The 19,666-nt window shown below is 42.4% G+C and overlaps 1 protein-coding gene across 7 annotated transcripts in view; it reads left to right on the plus strand.

The window, feature by feature from the left end:
* Positions 1 to 19,666, plus strand: part of grin2bb (glutamate receptor, ionotropic, N-methyl D-aspartate 2B, genome duplicate b) — a 222,365-nt gene that overhangs the window by 119,205 nt on the left and 83,494 nt on the right. For all 7 annotated transcript variants that reach the window (XM_070553751.1, XM_070553750.1, XM_070553746.1 and 4 more), the window contains 3 exons: positions 7,150 to 7,293; positions 11,042 to 11,321; positions 15,209 to 15,401. In XM_070553751.1, coding sequence (XP_070409852.1) covers positions 7,150 to 7,293; positions 11,042 to 11,321; positions 15,209 to 15,401 — 617 coding nt within the window. The remainder of the gene's footprint in view (positions 1 to 7,149; positions 7,294 to 11,041; positions 11,322 to 15,208; positions 15,402 to 19,666) is intronic.

Here is a 19,666-nt window from a genome sequence, read left to right on the forward strand (position 1 = left end):
CGTTTGGACGTAGTCCATACGTCTTGACGCTACCCCAACGTCCGCATTTAAATCGGGTTATGCAAGTTAGGGGTAACTCTTTCTATTTATGCTTGTAAACGGGTTATTCTGATCAACTCAGATACCCGAATACCAACCTTAACCCGATCATAACCCGGATATTGGCTGCATGTAAATGTAGTCAATGAGAAAAGTGGATGGCAGGTTTGGTTTTCCAAACAATTTATAGTTCAGTTTTACAGAGATGAATTACGGGGAAAGAAAGAAAAACATCAAGGTCTGAGTTTAGACTATTTATATTCGCATATAGGATGGCTTGTCGGGCTATAGGTGATGTGTATGACTAATGCAAAATGTTTGTAAAAATGTCAGCATTAGCGCCATCGGTAAGTTGACAGGTCAAGTTGAAAGTCTCACTGAAATCCGTCAATAGTTCAGTAAACAGGCTTGGCTCCAATGGAAAAGTTTGAAACAAAGATCTTCCTTGATCAGAGAAAGCTGCAGTTATTGGAGCAGGCCTCAGAGAGCAAGCACTCCAACTTTCAGCTCAGTGTGTGTACAACTGTCTGAGTTACAACCTACTTCGTGTTTCTAATGTCATTTGGACAACATCCATCCAGTGGTTCATGAAATAATTTCCTAATGAATACACACTCAGGTAAAATATTTCTTGCCCACTTTTCCCATTTGAGATGTGGCTGATAATTACACACCCTCCCTGTCACTACCGGCGTCCCCCAAGGCTCTGTTCTTGGTCCACTTCTTTTCATCACTTACCTTCTTCCCCTGGGAAATATTTTCCATAAATTTGACATCCATTTTCATTGTTACGTGGATGACACCCACCTCTATGTATCCTCCAAACCCTCCTCTTCACTCCCTCCTTCCTCCCTCACCAATTGTTTATCTGAAATCAAAGATTGGTTCACCTCAAACTTTCTCAGACTTAACAGTGATAAAACAGAAGTGTTACTTGTCGGCACTAAATCCTTACTATCCAAAATCCACAGCTTTAAATTTCCTGTCGACAACTCCTTAGTGTCCCCCTCCCCTCTGTTCAAGAGTCTGGGTGTCATCCTCAACTCCTCACTATCCTTCCACTCCCACATAAACAATATTACCCGGTCTGCCTACTTCCATCTACGTAACATTAACCGCCTACGCCCCTCCCTCACTGCTCACTCGGTCACCATCCTTGTCCACAGCCTCATCACTTCCCGTATTGACTACTGCAACTCTCCTCTTCGGTCTTCCTCACAAATCCCTCCATAAACTCCAACTTCTCCAGAACTGGGCAGCCCGCATCATTACCAGAACCCCCTCCTTCCACCACATCACCCCTGTTCTTCAGCAGCTCCACCGGCTCCTAGTCACTTCCAGAATCCAATTCAAATTTCTCCAATATACATTCAAAGCCATTCATAACCTAGCTCCCCCGTACCTCTCAGACCTCCTTCATCCCTCAACCTCCACCCGTTCCCTCAGGTCCTCCTCCTCCATCCACCTCTCTGTTCCACCTCTCCGTCTGGTCACCATGGGGAGCAGGGCCTTGAGTTGCTCTGCTCCCCAGCTCTGGAACTCACTCCACCTCTGTAACATTGACTCCCTCACTCTCTTTAAAACCAGACTCAAAACCCACCTGTTCCGTCTAGCATTCCAATAGTTACTCTCTTTGCTCCAATCCATTTGTTTGATGCTGTTCTCTCTTTTATTGTTGTGTATTTTATCTCTGTCTGTAAAGTGTCCTTGAGTGTTTAGAAAGGTGCTGTTGAAATAAAATGTATTATTATTATTATTATTATTATTATTATTAACTGATCAATAGCTTTGACCTTCTCATGGGCTCCCCTGACAGTCAGGAGAATAAAGGGCACTTCCAATCTTACCATTTTGAAGCTAGGTACTGTTTCATTTGGTTTATAAAAGGAAAATATAATGTAAATAAAAATACAATGCCCTGTCAAAACAAAAAACTCACCACTGTAAAAAAAAAAGGTCACACTTATATTTCATTAGATTGCCTTTAGCTTTGATTATGACACACATTCACTGTGGCGTTGTTTCGATAAGCATCTGCCAGATCACCAGATTTATTTCCATTCAGTGTTGCATTAATGTTTCAACAAGATCTTGCATTGATGATGGTAGAGTCTGACCGCTGCACAAAGCCTTTTCCAGCACATCCCAAAGATTCTTAATGGGTTATGGTCTGGGCTCTGAGGTGGCCAATCCATGTGTGAAAATGATGGCCTCATGCTCCCTGAACCACTCTTTCACAATTCGAGCCCGATGAAACCTAACATTGTCATCTTGGAATATGCTCGTGCCATCAGGGAAGATGGAATAACCTGGTCCTTCAATATATTCAGGTAGTCAGCTGACCTCATTCTTGGAGCACATCCTGTTGCTGAACCTAGACCTGACCAACTACAGCAACCCCAGATCATAATACTGCCCCCACAGGCTTGTACAGTATGCACTAGACATGATGGGTGCATCACTTCATCTGCCTCTCTTCTTACCCTGATGCACCATCACTCTGGAACAGGGTCCATCTGAACTCATTAGACCAGTTTTTAATAATGTGTTGGACAGTTCTTAATCCAGTTTTAGTCACTTCTACAATCTCCTTAGATGTTTTCTCTGCTTAATGCATGCCAATGATCTGACCCTTCTTAAGTAGACTAACATATTTTCCACAACCCTCAGATGTGTCTTTCAACAGTTTTTTTTAATAAACGAGAAGCAGCTCATTTCACTAGTTGGGGTTAAATAACCTATTGCAAGATGAAAGATAATCACCCATGCAGTCATTCCCCGATAGGATGCTCCTACGTATTTGCTTAGTTAAATCCAGGTGGCGACTTGTTTTTTGGACAGGCGGTGTACACTCGATGCACACCCTCAAGTCCTTGAACCTGTTGGGCTAAAGGTGAAAATTTAAAACAGCTGTGAGTTTGAACTCAGATGTGAGGTCAGAGGTGAATGGTGCTCTGGTTGTCAGTCATATGTGGGAATGCATTCATTATCTTCTCTAAGAAAGTGGAGTGTACGCTCTATCAGGGTGGATAATATGTCAGGGTTCAGCCTGCACACACACACACACACACACACACACACACACACACACACACACACACACACACACACACACACACACACACACACACACACACACACACTAGACAATTATTTCCAACACTGCCAGTCTCTCCACCATCACTTGACAATGATATGCTATAACCATATCATTATAGTGGAAGGTGTTGAATACATCCTTCTTTCCCCGTGGGGAGGAAGTGGATGAAGGGGAGATGGGCTCATATCAGAGTGGAGATAAGTGCATCTAACCTGAACACCGTGCTGTCTCTCCTGCATGACTCACATGGTTGACTGATTCCATTCATGACTTCATACTTACAGTACCTGCATGTACATGCACACGGATGAGTGTGATACAGTACAGAGGTCCATGCATACAGTATAAACATGCAATGATTAATAAAAACTGAAGTGGTGGTTAAATGCCAAAGTCATTCCTACAGTTTAATTACTATATTTATCAGTAAAACATCCATTCATCCAGCTTATCTAGAGTCAGGTCATGGGGGCAGTAGTCTAAGCAGAGGGGCCCAGACTTCCCTCTCCCCAGCCACTTGTGCCAGCTCCTCCGAGGGAAATCCCAAGGTGTTCCCTGGCCAGCTGAGAGACATAGTCCCTCCAGCGTGTCCTGGGTCTTCCTTTGTGTCTTCTCCTGGTTGTATGCTTATGTTTATGTTTATTTATTTGGCAGACGATTTTATCCAAAGCAACTTACAATTTATAACCTATAGGACATGTTGTGATCTGTGGGGGAAACCGGAGTACCCGGAGGAAACCCACGCATGCATGGGGAGAACATGCAACTCCATGCAGAAAGGCCGCAGCCGCAGCCGAGTTTCGAACCTGCAACCTTCGTGCTGCGAGGCAACAGTGCTAACAACTGCGCCACCATGCAGCATGTATGTGTCTGGAAAACCTCACCAGGGTGGCAGGCAAATTGACTATATGCCTGACTCACCTCAACTGGCTCCTATTGATGTGGAGGGTATACCCCATAATATACCTTCCATATATATATATATATATATATGGAACAAATACTGTTCCATATAGATATCTATCTATCTATCTATCTATCTATCTATCTATCTATCTATCTATCTATCTATCTATCTATCTATCTATCTATCTATCTATCTATCTATCTATCTATCTATCTATCTATCTATCTATCTATCTATATCTATATCTATCAGAGTCATAGGCAGCGAAGCGTCTCTGTGCAGCGCAAAAGCCCGGGTGGACAGTTTGTTTAATACAGGGTGATCATATTTCCATTTCCAAACATGAGGACAGGGGATCTGTGCCTATGACGTCACACTATGGCAACGCCACACAACGCTGGGACCCATTTTTTGTAAGAACTAAATTAATATCAGATTCTTCCAATAAAAGGGCTCTGAAACAATAAATACTTAGCATATTTACTGCAAAATCTCATTTTTCTGCTTTACTGCTGCAACAAGGTTTTATTAATAATAAATTATAACTTTTGTTTTACTACAGCATCGGTAAGCTTCCTGTGCACAGATTATCAAGGATGCTTGTTTCAGCTGTGAGATTAGACGATAGGATCAATGAAAAAATAAGTTGTCACACTGGAAACTTTCAGAGAATCCACAAATAGTGGCTTTCAAATGGTTTTGTTACTTTTAGCAAGTTTATAAAAGAAGCAAATGAGACAGCATGTCTGATAACTTAGTTTTTCATCTGATAATATTAGAACAGGTCAGTAATGTCTGAGGGGCTTTTTATAAACACTGTATAACTAATACTCCTGGAGAGGGTATGGATTACACAGAGGCTTCTGGGGAGCCCAGCTATGGGGTGGGGTGGTGGTGGAGGTGGTGGTGGTGGTGGGGGGGGGGGGGGGGGTCATTTTGCCTTGGCCCCCAAAATGTCTTGAAACAGCCCTGGGTGTGTGACTGAGTTTTGAAGGTGATCTGAATTGTATCAGATGTATAAATATTACATGTGTGTAACTTATTGTTTTATACAGGTAAAAACGTGTAGTGGAGATAAATCTACCTACATTTTACTTTTCAACACTTTGTTTTGTTTTCTTGTTTTTATTTAACTATATTTTCCTGTCCTGTCTGTCTCATCTTCCTGCATCTCCTCTAAACTCTCCAGAAAAACTGCTGCCTGGATTCTTACTTTTTCACCTCATCAGTTACTTCTGAGCAGATCAAAGGGATCTCCTGACTGCAAAGCGGAGAGCGCGTTTCGATGCGTCAGTGAGGTGAAATCACCGCAGCACAGGTGATGAGCTCCGCAGAGCGCTTCAGGCACAAAGAAGACAGAAAGTAGAGAACATGTGCGGACATGAACGATCGTGTGTTAATTATAGTTTTTTGGTTGCGCCACTTTGAGAATGGACCGTGCGCTGGACGCAGCTGCCTGGATCGCTGCGCACCGATCATCGCTCTGCCGCTCTCTGCTGAAAAGAGTCCATGAATGATAATATAGTAATACAGGTAGAAAACTTTTTTCCGGCTCACCTGGATGTGTAGGATATACAGCTCCCCCATCCCTGCTCCTGGATGAAAAGCCGGACATTTTCATCAATACAAGAACCCCCAGTCCGGACATCCCGGACAGAGTGAAAAGCGGACATGTCCGGGGAAAACAGGACGTACGGTCACACTAGTTTAATATAAAGCGGGAGATTACAGATACAGTAATTTGCTCGTGCCCTTGCCCTGGGCCCTTTAGAGTTTGTGGGCCCTGGGCAATTGCCCAGTTGCCCATGTGGTTAATCCGGCCTTGAGTACCAGTGGGCACCTGCATACTCAAATATAAATGTCAACTAAATCATAACAACGATGTTAAGGACGAAAGACGAATCAATGATCTGAACATCAATTTGGGAGGGGTTAAAGCTGATTCCCGTACATTTTGGAGTTCCTCCTACAGAGAGAAAGATTTTTCACAAATCTTTTGACAACTGCCAGTGTCCTCAGGAGTGAACAACAATGTGTTCTCAGGAGTGAACAACAATGTGTTCTCAGGAGTGAACAACAATGTGTCCACAGGAGTGAACAACAATGTGTCCTCAGGAGTGAACAACAATGTGTCCTCAGGAGTGAACAACAATGTGTCCTCAGGAGTGAACAACAATGTGTTCTCAGGAGTGAACAACAATGTGTCCACAGGAGTGAACAACAATGTGTCCTCAGGAGTGAACAACAATGTGTCCTCAGGAGTGAACAACAATGTGTCCTCAGGAGTGAACGACAGAGATCAAATGTCTCCAAATGTGCAAAAGGCTAGGCATTCCCTCAGGCCTCAGTTAGCTGGTTAAAGTTCATGGTAATTACTAGAAGAGACTTTTCTAGTTATCCTCTTTTGTCTTTTGAGGTTGTGTGGTTTAGGTTTCACTGACTAGAGGTGTTTTCTCTGCTAACAAACTGAAACTGACAATTGTGGCTAAATATACCCAAAAGCAGAGGTCAGTATGTGGAGAATACACCAACACCTCCGGTCACCTCAGTCACCCCTTCAGCAGCACGTCTGGTTCTGTTCAGAGTGAAGCTCGCTGACATGATGCTGCTCTCATCACAGCTCATTTCCTTTGTCGCCGTTGGTTATTTGCATTTGTAAATAATATGCCGGGACTTGGATGGCCCCGTGAGTAGCTCGGCTATTTTACAGGAGTGACTGACCTGTCCTTGACCACAATAAAGCATCAGACAGACTCCTGGAATGTCAAGAAAAATCCTTCCATTAACACCTTTGGAGATAAATGTCTGACATGAGCATCACTAACAAAATAGTCTCTGCAGCATAGAAGGTGGATAAATGTCACGCTGAATGTGTGAGTATTTAAGTATTACTCAAACATGACTGGAACGTATCAAGTAAACAGAGAATCGTCCATATTTTGACCCAAACATAGAGAAGCAATAAACAAGCCAGTATTTGTTCCTGAGGCTTTCAGGAGCTGGACACGCTCCATAATTGTCTGTGCCCTACCTTCTAGCCCTCTCTCATGCTGCATGACTCATGACTTTGTTTCCTGATTGGTTCTGTGCCTCTGGTTTCCAGGACGACCACACCATGTTTTTCCAGTTTGGCCCTTCCATCGAGCAGCAGGCATCCGTCATGTTGAACATTATGGAGGAGTATGACTGGTACATCTTCTCCATCGTCACCACGTACTACCCTGGTCACGAGGACTTTGTCAACAAGGTAATAAACATAAATTAAAATGAATATCAGATATAATGTGTGTGCCACGTGTCTCCAGCTTTACAGTAAATAAACTGATCTGGACAAAATATTGAAGTTATTATTTCCATTAGACATCGAGTTTATATGCTGGAAATTTTTGGTGTTTTTGTTTAAAGGGGAAGTAGCTGGTTTGCTCACTTTTAGCACCCCCTAGTGTCCGTCTGTAAAGCAAAACGCATCTCTTCACTGTGCATTTGTCTTTTAAACACGGCAATCTAAATCCTGAAACATCTCCCAGCCTTCCTTAGTGTCTACATGAGTGATTAATCACTAAACAAAACAAATCAGCTGTGTTCATGATCTTAATGCAGGAAATATGCTGGAAGCAGACTGCAGCGCCAGGTATGTCAGCTCAAGTCTCAGCAGAGCGGCTCGCGTGTTTGAAGTCGCAGGTGGAATATTCTGGCCACAGGGGACGATGGGGTGGGGTGGCTTTTCATTAACCCTGTAAACGGTTATTTTAGCACACACTGGCTCTAGAAAATGATGAAAAATTTTGAAAAGTTAGCAAATTATCTAAAAAAAATATGTTTTTGTTTATGTTTATGTATTTAGCAGGCGCTTTTGTCTAAAGCGACTTACAAGTGATAATCGGCATATTGCCCTTGAGGCTAACAACAACAATAGCAACAACAACATTGACATCAGTCATGGAGAGCAGGGAACAAGGAGTGGACAGTAGAGGGGGGGATGGGTGCAGGCAAGGTACTCTCTGAAGAGCAGGGTCTTCAGGAGTTGCTTGAAAACTGAAAAGGAAGCTGCAGTTCTGGTAGTGCTTGGAAGGTCATTCCACATTTGTGGAATGATGCAAGAGAAGAGTCTGGATTGTCCTGAGCGTGGTGTAGACACCGCTAGCCGACGATCCTGTGATGACCGGAGCGGCCGGGCCGAGACGTAAGCCTTTGCAAGAGGATTCAGGTAGATGGGAGCCGTACCATCTCGGACTTTGTATGCTAATGGTAGCTATTTGAATTTGATGCGTGCTGCTAGCGGTAGCCAGTGGAGCTCAATGAACAGAGGGGTGATGTGTGCTCTTTTTGGCTGATTGAAGACCAGACACGCCGCTGCGTTCTGGACCATTTGAAGAGGTCTCACAGTACTGCCTGGAAGACCAGTTAGAAGGGCATTGCAGTAATCGAGGCGGGAGATGACAGTAGATTGCACCAGGAGCTGGGTGGCATGTTGTGTTAGGTATGGTCTGATCTTTCGTATGTTATACAGCGCAAAGCGGCATGAACGAGCAACAGAGGCAACATGATCTTTAAAGCTCAGGTGTTCATCAATCACAACACCCAGATTTCGAACTACCATTGAAGGAGACAGAAATAGGAAGTCATTTCGGATTGAGATATTGTGCTGTATGGATGGTTTTGCTGGGATGACAAGTAGTTCTGTTTTAGAGAGTTTGAGTTGGAAATGGTGGGATTTCATCCATTTTGATATGTCACAGAGACAGTTCGATATTCGTGCAGAGACAGTGTGGCCGTCCGGTGGAAATGACAGATAGAGCTGGGTGTCGTCTGCATAGCGGTGGTAGAAGAAGCCATGTGATCGAATGATCTCACCCAGTGAGGTGGTGTATATGACAAAGACAAGAGGTCCTAGTACTGAGCCCTGGGGAACTCCTGTGGCAAGATGGTGCACTGTAGAGGATTGTCCAAGCCAAGATACACTGACAAAAGGAAGCCATGGTTGACAGTGTCAAATGCTGCCGATAAGTCGAGCAGGATAAGCACCGAGGATTTGCCAGTCGCTCTAGCTTCTTTTAAGGATTCTGTCACTGCTAACAGAGCAGTTTCAGTGGAGTGGCCCTTTTTGAACCCAGATTGGTAAGGGTCAAGCAGACAGTTTTGTGAGCGGTATTCTGTGATCTGCTTGAAAGCCACCCTTTCAATGATTTTGGACAGAAAAGGGAGGAGAGAGATAGGTCGGTAGTTCTCCACATTATTTGGAGGAAGAGATGTTTTTTTTTAGCAGCGGTTTAACCTGAGCATGCTTGAGAGAGGTATATCTAACTCTGATTTAGCCTTTGAACACAGGTTTTAAATAACTTTTATTTTGCAAATGTAAGATTTTTGTAAAATCCACTAAAGTTTTTACTCTCCAATTATGACCTTATCGTCATTAATTCCAGATAAGTTGGAATGTTGGCTCTGCCCTTATTTATGTTTAGTCTTTTTCTTATTTACAATTGCCTGATAGATCTGAGGAGGGTTGATATTGTGTAGTTGGGTCATTTTAAAACATGTCCTGCTCTCAAAATTCATAAAGCATGGCCGAGTTTGCTGCAGTGAGTAGACTTTTTTTATTGCTTTAAGTGAAACGGCAGATTAGCTGAATATGTCCTTTTGAACGCCGCCACTTACCGAGGCTTCAGCCTGCTTATCTCCAGGGCAGATAAGGACCCTTCATAAGTGATAGCATGATATCCTGAGTAACTCTGAACTTCAGACACGTGTGAGAAGCAGGAAAAGGTCTGAACACCAGCCAGTCAGATCTAATAATAACATCAGAGCAGTGATGGTGTCTTTGCTTTGAACCGAGTTCAAGAAGCAGTTTGGTTTAGAGGACAAAAGTATTTATTTAAATGTGAAAGAAGATACTTTTACGTTTTCTTCAGAGCAGCTTTTCACAGCAGTCAGATTAACTTTAAATCAGATGACAGGCTGAGGTTTGAGCACCACAGGTCTGATCACAGTCAAACAGCCTCCAGAAGGCTTAAAGCTACAGAATAGAGCAAAGACCTCTGAAAGGTCACCATGCCGTGGTGTTGTGTAACAAAAACAAAACTCATAAATGAAGAGACAAATATCACTTCATTTTGCTGGTTTTCTGAGACTTTATCCATTCTGCTCCCAGAAAAACGTTGTTTTATTCCGACTGCAAGACAAACAAACCCAAACAGGAAACCCTCCGTCTGTCTTTGCCAGAAACACATTCTCACCTGCACAAATCTGGCTTTTATTAAAATCATATGCTGGCAAATAAACACATTTGCACCAATATGGACACGGTTGTTGTTTCTTCAGCCCTGCAGAGGATTTAAAACCAGTGAAGAGTTCTGTCTGAAGGTGTTCCTCACATCTATCTCATCTGAAAACACAGAGCAGCCCCTTGGAGGTCTCTGTGATTGGTGATTGTTGAGTAATCAGAGTAAACCTCCCCACCTGTTTATAGGAGTAACCGGTTGGAATAGAAATCATGCAAAAACACATAATTCTAGACGTTCCCAAAATTATGCTTCTTTATTTTCAGTGACCTGTTACATAAGGCATTATGGGTAATATAGCTCTGATTTAGCTTTTGACCAGCCTGTTTAATCTAAAACAAGCCAACATTATTTTGTTATGATAGTTTTATTTCCTATATTGTGTTTTCTTAAGCAGCCCCGTTACACGTCTGACTCCATGGGTGAAGCTTTAGGAGATTAAAGCATTAATTACAGGATTCTTACCGGTGTTTGAAGAAATTACCACGATATATTATTTAACAAAATTATCTTTGTTTTTATGCAACAAATAAAACAAAAGCATGCTGCTTCCATCTCTGAAAGGATGTGCAGATAAGTTGTGTTGAAAGCTGGGAGCTGAAGGAGGACGAGACGTGTGAGAGTTTTTGTTCCAGTATCTGTCCTTCACAGCTCCAGCCTACACGCAATCACGTCTTTTTGTTTTTTGACTTTTTTTTTTTTCTATCTTCGAACCAGATTCGCAGCACCATCGAGAACAGCTTTGTGGGTTGGGAACTAGAGGAAGTCCTCCTGCTGGACATGTCAATGGATGATCATAATCATGGAGACTCCAAGATCCAAAACCAAATGAAGAAGCTGCAGAGTCCCGTCATCCTCCTCTACTGCACCAAAGAGGAAGCCAGCACCATATTTGAAGTGGCACACTCCGTAGGGCTCACGGGCTACGGCTTCACCTGGATCGTCCCCTCGCTGGTGGCCGGGGATGCAGACCACGTTCCTTCAGTCTTCCCCATAGGTATTCACACCTCATGCTTCTTCATAACAGAAATGATGCAAGCAACTAAATGAGCTGCCAATCCTAAAATGTGCTGCTGTTGATCAATGTTATTATCATCTATCTAGGGTCTACTCTGTGGTTTAATCCATCCCACTCCGTGTAAATGAATACTTGTATATTTTAAATAAAAAAGCCCAACATTTTAACATTTATTTAAATAAGATGATGCAATGATCCTCTGTTGGAAATAACCAAAATAATGTTATTCCTGTGTGTCGTAAATGATATGTGTGCATTTTGATTTAAATGTTATTGTTTATCTTTAACATTATTTGCTAAAACAAGAAGTGAAAGGACTCCACCAGGACTCATCTTCTATGAGTGACAGCACACACCAGTGGTGCGAGGAAAGCAGATGTTTAATAGTTTAAGCAAATAAAACTGAAATCATGAAAAAAATCTAATAAAATGTTAACTTTTAATTATTCTTTATGTTTTAATAATGTTAGGAATAGGATAGACGTGGAAACTGTAAATGCAGACAAAGAAAATTAGCAAAATATGGTTATAAACCAGTTTTTACTTTTCATTTCATTTCATGGGTCTGCCTTTTCCTAAAAGTAGACCGTGAGCAACTTTCATAACTAATGGCTTCCTCCCTCTTTGTTGCCTAGAAACAATTAAGTTCTATTTTAATGCAGAAACAACCAACGCCGCAAACACAGTCAATGTGATGCTTTTATTTTAACAAAGTAAAACACTTCTCCGTAGGGTGGCTGAGCTCTCCCTTAGAGATAGGGTGAGAAGCTCGGTCATCTGGGAGGGGCTCGGAGTAGACCCGCTGCTCCTCCACATCGAAAGGAGTCAGATGAGGTGGGTTGGGCATTTAGTTAGGATGTCTCCTGGACGCCTCCCTGATGAGGTTTTGGCCAGGGGGTGTCTTGGAATTTCTCAGAAGGAGCTGGCCCAAGTGGCTGGGGAGAGGGAAGTCTACGCCTCTCTGCTTGTTGGCTGCGTCCCCCGCGACCTTATAAGTGGCCGAAATAGAAAGGATGGAAAGATGCAAACATGAGACTTTTTTAATGTCTCTGATCTGCAGAGATTTACTGATTCTTCAGATTTAGCATTTTGCATTTGTTAAAAAACAAACAAACAAACAAACAAAATAATCATGTATTGCTTGTCATCCCAGCAAAACCATCCATTCAGCACAATATCTCAATCCAGAATGATTTCCTATCTCTGGCTCCTTCAAAGGCAGTTCGAAATCTGGGTGTTGTGATTGATGAACACCTGGCCTTTAAAGATCATGTTGCCTCTGTTGCCCGTTCATGCCGCTTTGCGCTGTATAACATACGTAAGATCAGACCATACCTAACACAACATGCCACCCAGCTCCTGGTGCAATCTACTGTCATCTCCCGCCTCGATTACTGCAATGCTCTTCTAACTGGTCTTCCAGGCTGTACTGTGAGACCTCTTCAAATGGTCCAGAACGCAGCGGCGTGTCTGGTCTTCAATCAGCCAAAAAGAGCACACGTCACCCCTCTGTTCATTGAGCTCCACTGGCTACCGCTAGCAGCACGCATCAAATTCATATTGCTAACACTAGCATACAAAGTCCGAGATGGTCCGGCTCCCATCTACCTGAATCCTCTTGCAAAGGCTTACGTCTCGGCCCGGCCGCTCCGGTCATCACAGGATCGTCGGCTAGCAGTGCCTACACCACGCTCAGGACAATCCAGACTCTTCTCATGCATCGTTCCACAAATGTGGAATGACCTTCCAAGCACTACCAGAACTGTGGCTTCCTTTTCTATTTTCAAGAAACTCCTGAAGACCCTGCTCTTCAGAGAGCATCTTCTAAACTAGCACCCTCCCTGCACCCGTCCCCCCTCTCTACTGTCCACTCCTTGTTCCCTCCTCTCCATGACTGATGTCAATTTGTTGTTGTTACTATTGTTGTTAGCCTCAAGGGCAACATGCCGATTATCACTTGTAAGTCGCTTTGGACAAAAGTGTCTGCTAAATACATAAACATAAACATAAACATATTTTTGCCATTTTAAGGCCTATGAGTAGCCTGGCAAGCCAGACTAAATAAATGTATTATTTACATTATCATTCTTTGCAAAGCAAGAATTTGGTCTAGTTCACTAGGCTAGCATATGAGTGCTTTAATCTTAAAAGGTTTTGCACATGTGGCTAAAAGTTTGGACACTACAGCTGCTCGCTGATCCCTGTCAGCTTAAAACTGATTTCTAAGAAAGTTAAAAAGTCTAATTTTTAGACATTTTATCTTATTTTTAGTCTAAAAAGAAAAAAAGTCTCTAGAAAAAAAAGTATTATTTAAAATAAGGTAAAAGTTCTTAAATAGGATCCAGATTGGCTTGGTCTGAGTAAAAAAATAATCTCCCAATGGGCTAGAAAGGCTAGAATTCTCTAAACTAGCTAATGAACCTAAAATTGTATCATTTTACTAGTTTTAAGATTTCTGCCTAAACAACTTTTGCTTACTTCATTGGCAGATTTGTTTTACTCAAAACAAGAAAATCTGGATTGAATCTAAGAATAATTGCCTTATTTTAAGAAATGCTGTTTTCTAGAGAATTTATCTTCTTTTTAGACTAAAAATAAGCCAAAATGTCTAACAATCAGGATTTTTCTTGAACTTAATCAGAAATCAGGTTTTGCAGTGTTTCTTTTTTTATTGGGGGGGGGGGGGTACATTTCCTGACCATTTGAGTTAGATTATTTTCTACAAACAGTGATGATATGATATGCTTTGATGTGACTATCAGTTTTAAATAATCCTGAATAATCTCAGGTCTCTGTGGATTTCCTGGAATCAAGGTCTTGGTGCTGGCATACAAGGCCTTACATGGAACTGCTCCAGCATATCTTGGAAACCTTTTGCATAGGCATGCCCCCTCGCGGGCACTTCGCTCAGCCGGCAGGGAGCTGCTGATTGTTCCACGCACTAAGTGCAGGTCACGGGGGGACCGTGCGTTCTCTGTGTTGGCACCTGCACTTTGGAACCAGTTGCCTGTGGTGGTGCGTCAGTCACCCTCATTGGGGGTTTTTAAGACTCACCTTAAGACCCATTTTTTTGTCAAGGCTTTTCAGGTTTAGCAAATTTTACCCAGTTTCGATGCCCCGGCCTCTTAATCTTTTTCTGGATTTTATTTTTTGCTTTTACTCTCCTCTTTTAATTGATTTTATGCTGTTTTTACGATTGTTATATTTTACTCTGATGGTTTTATGTTTTTATTGTGTTGTGTTCAGCACCTTGGGCATCTGCAGTGGTCGCAGAAGGGGCTTTATAAATAAATGAAATGAAAAATTAAATGACATCCTGGATGAGATGTTCCTCCAGGTCATCAGATGACGGGAACTGTCCAGCGAACCTGTCAGAGCTCATTTCCAGCTGCTTATCTAAGTTTACTCACCGTCCTCATTCCCTTTTCCCGACACATCTACAGTGCAGGTCGCAAACATGGAGACACAAGCCAGCCATGAACAACATGACCTGAGAAGCCGTTCAGGTCTGAGAGATCCACGTAGACATTTGATAGCTAGAAGTATTCATGCTTAGAAAGCCAAGTGTAGTGAACTGATGGTCTAGACTCCTGCTCTCATCTTTGTTTTACCTGTGGAGCCATTTAAATGTGAGCTGTTGGGCTCAGCTTTGAGCGATCACATCAGTCCTATTGGAGAAACTGCTCATTTGGCTTTTGTTGCCAAATGCCTTCATTTCTGTGTACCTGCCTGCCCTCTGGGATTTCTTTCACAGCACTCTGCCTGCCATTTTCTGCATCCTCCCTCTTTATCCTCACACCGTTCTGTGCCCCCCCTCTCATTCCTCCCTTTCTCTCACCTCGTCTCTCCCTCTCTCTTCCTCTCAGGGCTTATCTCTGTGTCATATGACGAATGGGACTACAACACCGAGGCCAGGGTGCGTGATGCAGTAGCTGTCATTGCCACAGCCACCTCCACCATGATGTTGGACCGAGGGCCACACACCCAGCTTAAGTCAAGCTGCCTCGGGACGCCTGACAAAAAAGGCTCCAGCGTCAGCTACTCCAAGGAGATCTTGAAGTGAGTCAATGCTGGCACGGTGGAGACGGCCAGCGAAGGGGCTGGTGCATATAAACAAAGATAGGTCAACCAGAGTTCAGCAGCTTCAACTGGTCTCAGTGGTGCTTTCAGGATTAAACCGATGATGGATCAAACAGTCTGTCAATGCTACAAATCACAGGCTGAATAAGTTAGCGCTTCCAGAGGCATTATTATTGTTGTTGTTGTAATTCTTCTTCTTCTTCTTCTTCTTCTTCTTCTTCTTCTTCTTCTTCTTCTTCTTCTTCGTCTTCGTCTTTGTCTTTGTCTTCTTCTTCTTCTTCTTCGTCTTATTATTATTATTAATGTTGTTGTTGTTGTTATTTTTGTTATTGTTATCATTATTATTATTATCAATGTTGTTGTTGTTATTTTTGTTGTTGTTGTTATTATTTTTATTATTATTAATGTTGTTGCAATTCTTCTTTTTCTTCTTCTTTTTCTTTTTCTTTTCTTTTTTTCTTCTTCTTTTTCATTTTCATTTACTTCTTCTTTTCTTTTTTTCTTCTTCTTTTTCTTTATCTTCTTTTTCTTTTTCTTCTTCTTTTTTCTTTTTCTTCTTCTTTTTTTTCTTTTTTCTTTTTCTTCTTCTTTTTCATTTTCATTTACTTCTTTTCTTTTTTCTTTTTCTTTTTCTTCTTCTTTTTTTCTTTTTTGTCTTCTTCTTCTTCATCTTCTTTATCTGTTTATTCTTCTTCTTCTTATTATTATTATTATTATTGTTATTGTTGTTGTTATTTCAGGACTTTTTTCATGTTCTGCATTCTGGAGACTAATTTTAGTCAAAGATATTCATCAGATATCAACAAGGTGTTTGTGAGTGAGCATTTAATGCTGCACAGCTGGGAAAGTCTGTTGATGTTTGATGCAGCAGTTGTTTGTGTTGACTTTTAAAGCCATAGATATTGTGTCTAGCATTAGTTGTTATCTATAGCTGATAGTAACTTGACAATGTCCATCAAGAAACATCTTTGAGCACATTTAGTGGTTCTGCTATGAGCCTTTTACCTTATGCAGTATTCTTTTTAAAGAGCAGGTTCACAGAGAAACCATAGCTTACTTGCAATTTTTGAAAATGATCAGTCACTCTGAGTTTTTCATGCAGGCTGAAGATGATAAAAGTCTTCTACACCTGCGTTATAGCTTCTGATAGAAAAAGGTAAAACTCTAGGATTAGAAAATCCTGGCAGATCTACGTCACGCTGTCGCTTAACATTCATGGACTCACATCTCGACTTGCAGCGGAGAAGGCTGTTGTTGTTTTAGTGTTCAGGAAACGGTAGAAAACATCCTTACTAGTAGAAGCTAACCATTAGCATTAGCAACTCCACCACACTGCAGAACTCTTCCAGGCTTGTATTATTTGTGGAGATAAAACATCACTGTTGCAGAGCAAACAGAGCCAGTGGTAGAGTCATGTTGCTGTTAGCCAATCAGAGGCGAGATGTCCAAATATCAGGAACTACGACTCCAAATCCTGCCGTCTGCTGCCACTTTCTCCTCCAGATGACTTTTACATCCTCAAACAGGCGCACCAGAGCTTTTTTTTCACTAGAGTACAACTTACAAGGCATTCATTCCAACTAGAGACCATTAAACATGAGTGACTGGACCTTTAAAAGACTCCTCTGCCATTCTGGAGTGTGTTTCCGAGAAAAGTCACAAACAACTACTGCTTCACCTGCTGTAGATGATTTAAAACATTTGTGCAGAAAAGCGGATTGTCTTCCCATCCAGCTTTAGGGAACAGCTTTTCCCATTCAACTCAAACTAGAAACTTTACCACCAAAGAGAAAGGAGCTCATTTTGAACAAAACAAACCAAACAAAAAGGGAAAATAAATAAATGTGACTAAAGAAAAAGCAAGAACCAACTTGAGGAAATAACTGTGTGACACCAGTCTTTAATGTTGATCCAGATACTCCACCCAGCCTTGACGGAGGCGTGGATGCTGATCAGTTTGTGTCTTGGGTCTGTGATGGTGATCAGCTGTGAGCAGAAACACCTTTAAACCAGATGTAGACATTAGTTTAGCTTTTACCCAGATCTCCTCTCATCTACTAAATCCTTAACCCACAGGCATCTTTAAATGAAAACAACCTCCTGGTGGTGCTTTTTTGGCACACCCCAGAGCAAAACATTCAATAATTAATCCTCATCTAACAGCGTAGGGCATGCTTTTACTGTTCACATTGATCAGAGATTTCACAGCTAATTGATCGCCCCGGGACAACTGGATGTGTAAAAAACCCAACCAAAGCGTGGGGTTGTCTGCTGCACCAGAAAATACAAAACGTACTATATGCAGCAAAGTTTGGTTAAAAATAAACTTTTGTTTATGATTTAATTAAAGTCATCATTTGTTATGAACAGAGTATTTTGCTTCTAGTTATTATTCCTCGAATGAAATCCTTTAGCCGTTTCCATCGCTGTCAGAGTGGGTTTGAGGAATGCAGCCAGATGGGGAAAACATTACACAACCTCTGCTGCCACTGCAGCATCATTATACAGGTGGAGGTTGATGTATTACTGGGAATTTTTGCTCGTTCCGTTCAGAGAAAATCAGGAGCACTTAGGCGTGTCATTTTGGATTCAGCCACCAACAGCACAGAGATAACAATACGACTTGAGCCATGAATACCCGAGTCCCCGCAGGACATCAGACACGGGGTTGGCTCTCAATCACCCGTCAGCCACACACCTGTGTGTGTGTGTGTGTGTGTGTGTGTGTGTGTGTGTGTGTGTGTGTGTGTGTGTGTGTGTGTGTGTGTGTGTGTGTGTGTTCTTTGGCCAGGCTTTCCATTTTCCTCCATCCCACTGAGGAAAGGTGGAGAACGTGGATGCTGCTGACTCCAGGGCCTAACAAGAGCCTGAGAAACACACACACACACGCACACACACACACACACACTAGCGCTACACACTTAATTCTTCCTGTTCCATCCCCCCCACGCCCCCAGAGTCAAACGCAATAATAAGGCTATATGTCTGTGTGCGGCCCTGTATAGCTAGGCCACTGGGGGCTGCATGCATGCTACATTAGCATGACATCCTGTCAGTGCTGATAGGCAGAGATGGGAGGCTCTCACATTTGTTTAGGACTGCTGACCTTATGGGACACAAACAGAAATATGCACAACCGCAGCCTAGCAGTGAAAGTAACAGAGCTCCAGAGATTCTCTGTTGTTTCCTGTCTGACAGAAGGGACAGGAACAAAATGACTGTGAAAAAATGTGCTCTGAGGGGTTTTCAACTCAATTCTATTCAAAAATACTTTATTAATCTCAGAGGGAATGTGGTTGCTGTAGTAGCTCAGAATAATAATAATTATCAAGTAATCAAAGAGTTGTTGTATATTACAATGGCTGTTGGCAGGAAGGATCTCCAGTAGCGGTCAGTGTTGCAGCCAAACTGAAGAAGCCTCTGACTGAAGACACTCTTCCGTTGTCGGACAGTCTTGTGAAGAGAATGCTCAGGGTTGTCCATCATTTTCTTGATTCTCTGGAGAATCCTTCTTTGCATTATCTCCTCCAGCTGTTCCACAATCGTCCCCAGAACAGAACCAGCCTTTTTTATTAGGCTGTTGAGCCTTTTCAGGTCCCTGCTTCTGATGCTGCTACCCCAACAGACGATGGCTGAAGAGATTACACTCTCAACAACAGACTTGTAGAAGATCTGCAGCATCTTGCTACAGACATTGAAGGACCTAAGCATCCTCAAGAAGTGCAGTCTGCTGTGTCCCTTCTTGTAAACGGCTTCGCTGTTCTTTCTCCAGTCCAGTCTGTTGTCCAGGTGAACTCCAAGGTATTTGTATTGCTCAACCACCTCTACTTCTTCTCCCATGATGGAAACAGTGTTTGACTCCACTCTGTTTCTTCTGAAATCTAAAATCATCTCCTTTGTTTTGTTCACGTTCAAGGTCAGATGATTGTTTCCACACCATGCCACAAAGCGCTCCACCAGCTCTCTTTACTCAGCTTCCTGTCCATCTCTGATACACCCGACAACTGCAGAGTCATCTGAGTACTTCTGTACATGACAGGTCTCTGACTTGTACTGGAAGTCTGAGGTGTACAGGGTGAAAAGGAATGGTGAGAGTACAGTCCCCTGTGGTGCTCCAATGTTACTGATTGCCTGGTATGATGTGCAGTTCTTCAGTCTCACAAACTGTGGTCTGTTTGTCAGGTAGTCTTTAATCCAGGTGATAGTTGAGGCCCCCACCTGTGTCTTCTGGAGTTTCTGGCAAA

The sequence above is a fragment of the Nothobranchius furzeri genome, chromosome 7 (assembly GCF_043380555.1).
Source record: "Nothobranchius furzeri strain GRZ-AD chromosome 7, NfurGRZ-RIMD1, whole genome shotgun sequence".
Taxonomy (NCBI): Eukaryota; Metazoa; Chordata; class Actinopteri; order Cyprinodontiformes; family Nothobranchiidae; genus Nothobranchius; species Nothobranchius furzeri.